We start from the raw sequence: 2,079 nt of genomic DNA, 5'->3' as shown, positions 1-2,079 counted from the left end.
ATTTCATCAAAAGTTTAATTGGTAAACAGCCTTCGTGGAAGAAAGGGGAATATGAACCGGTCGTAATACCAAGACAAGAGTACAGCACGAGAGTTTGCCGAGAACATCACCCCACAATATTTTCAAAAAACCAGTTAAAATTTGTTTCTACCACCGCTGTTTTGCTATTTTTTTAGACAATCACTCCCAACAAGTATTTAAAATGTTGCCGAGGCGACGCGTTATTGAACTTCTGCAAGTCATTTCATCCCAGTCGTAAGTAAACTTACAGTATAATTTTTATTTGGAAATTAATTTAAAAAATTAATATAGCAATGTAATCGCCAAATAAATCGCCAAATGTTTTGATTACGGTCTCTATCGTAGATCAATTAATATGATCAATTTTATACAAAAATATACATTATGTTTTTAAATTAAAATAAAGAGAACTAAGTGATCGTGCGTAATTAATAAATAAATATTACTTAAAATTAAATATATAATAATTGCTACAGAAAGAATATTTGAGTTTTTACAATTAAAATTAGTTCTCGCAACAATACTTACATCAAAAGATCATCTTCGTTATACTTTTATTTACCTTCCTTCTTAAAAAGATATAAGTAAACACAAGTACATTTAGAATCCTGCTTTATGTTATTAAAGCAGTGGAAATAATTTTCACCTGTATTTTGTAAAAATATTATATAAGAAACATAAGAAATATGAGAATGGAAACATCAGTGATGTAACATCAATGACAATCTATCACAAAATAAAATAAAGTAGCGCAAATTAGTTCGATGACGTTTTTCGATGGGTTTATTTGAATGAAAGAATAGAAGTATATTGACCGTTAAAATTAAACTGTTCTGGATTTTTAGATGCATATGTCCAGCGCACGGAAATCCAGGAGCTACTAGCGTATGGGATCATGGAAAAATACGAAGCGCTGCAGCAAATATTAAGACTGATAAGGAATATGCTTTCGAGGTAAAATTTGTATAGACAAAATTTATAAAGACAAGGAAACTATTTATAAGAATTCTCCTTAAAACATGTTAATATGTTAAATACATTGATTTTATCATAGACTCCGCGATTGTAAAATAAAAAATCTCTCACATACGTTATGCATTCAGTTAAGATAACGTGTTTATAGCAACCATATTCAATGCCACATTTCCTAATAATCTAAATATAGGTGCAACAACAGATTTTAACAAAACTATTTCGTAAAATTAGAGATTATTATTTAAAGATTATTAGATATAGTAAAATATCTCTCTTTCTCCCTCTCTCTCTCCCTCCCTCTCGCCATCACTATTTTAAAAATTAAATTCTATTGATTATATATATACAAAAAACAATACACGTATCTCACAAATATGAAACCAAAAATTTTTTAAGCATAATTCTTGAATTCAGTAATTTACTCTTTTCTTTATATCACTGAAATCACGTTCGACAATTAAAATGTGATAATGTCGTAATTTATGTATAATATTAATTATTAAAAATTATGTGAAATTTTAGATAGCCTGTTCTACGATGCGATATGGAGTAGGAGTAACAAAAGAATTAGGAATGGACATACAAAATTTAAGAGCAAAGAAAACATGTCTAATGACTGATCATAATTTGAGGAACTTAACCCCTGTAAAAACTGCTATTGACAGTCTTTCTAAATATGGGGTTCAATTCAAAATTTACGATCGAGTACGAGTGGAACCAAATGAAGAAAGCGTTCAAGATTCGATCAATTTTGCCAAGCGTGAAAATTTTGACGCTTTTGTAGCGGTACGTATGCAAGAAACGCGATAGAAGAAAGAACATTAATACTATCACGTTCTTTGTAAAATATATACCTACACTGAAAAAAATATAGTCAATTTTGACAAATATTTAGTTGAATATTGCTAACTAAATATTTATTAAATATAAAGATATATTTATTTGATACAAGAAATGTTAATTTGATTTAACAATCTTTTTTTTTCTGAACAAATAATTATTTATAAGAAAATGTTTAGTTGAAGCAACATTGAACTAAATATTTATTAAAATTAACTATTTTTTTTTCAGTGTATATAAATA

The 2,079-nt window shown here is 27.8% G+C and overlaps 1 protein-coding gene across 2 annotated transcripts in view; it reads left to right on the top strand.

Moving 5' to 3' along the window:
- The first annotated feature begins 202 nt into the window (after window positions 1-202).
- The window catches only part of LOC108694051 (probable hydroxyacid-oxoacid transhydrogenase, mitochondrial), a 4,057-nt gene continuing 2,180 nt past the window's right edge, over window positions 203-2,079 (top strand). The window contains exons 1-3 of one of the 2 annotated variants that reach the window (XM_018203304.1): window positions 203-252; window positions 867-975; window positions 1,519-1,782. In XM_018203304.1, the coding sequence (XP_018058793.1) occupies window positions 203-252; window positions 867-975; window positions 1,519-1,782 (423 nt within the window). Of the gene's footprint in view, window positions 256-866; window positions 976-1,518; window positions 1,783-2,079 lie in introns of both variants that reach the window. The other variant, XM_018203303.1, reaches the window with a different exon arrangement.

This window comes from Atta colombica, unplaced genomic scaffold, assembly GCF_001594045.1.
Source record: "Atta colombica isolate Treedump-2 unplaced genomic scaffold, Acol1.0 scaffold112, whole genome shotgun sequence".
Classification (NCBI taxonomy): domain Eukaryota; kingdom Metazoa; phylum Arthropoda; class Insecta; order Hymenoptera; family Formicidae; genus Atta; species Atta colombica.
This window is presented reverse-complemented; position numbering and strand designations above follow the sequence as displayed.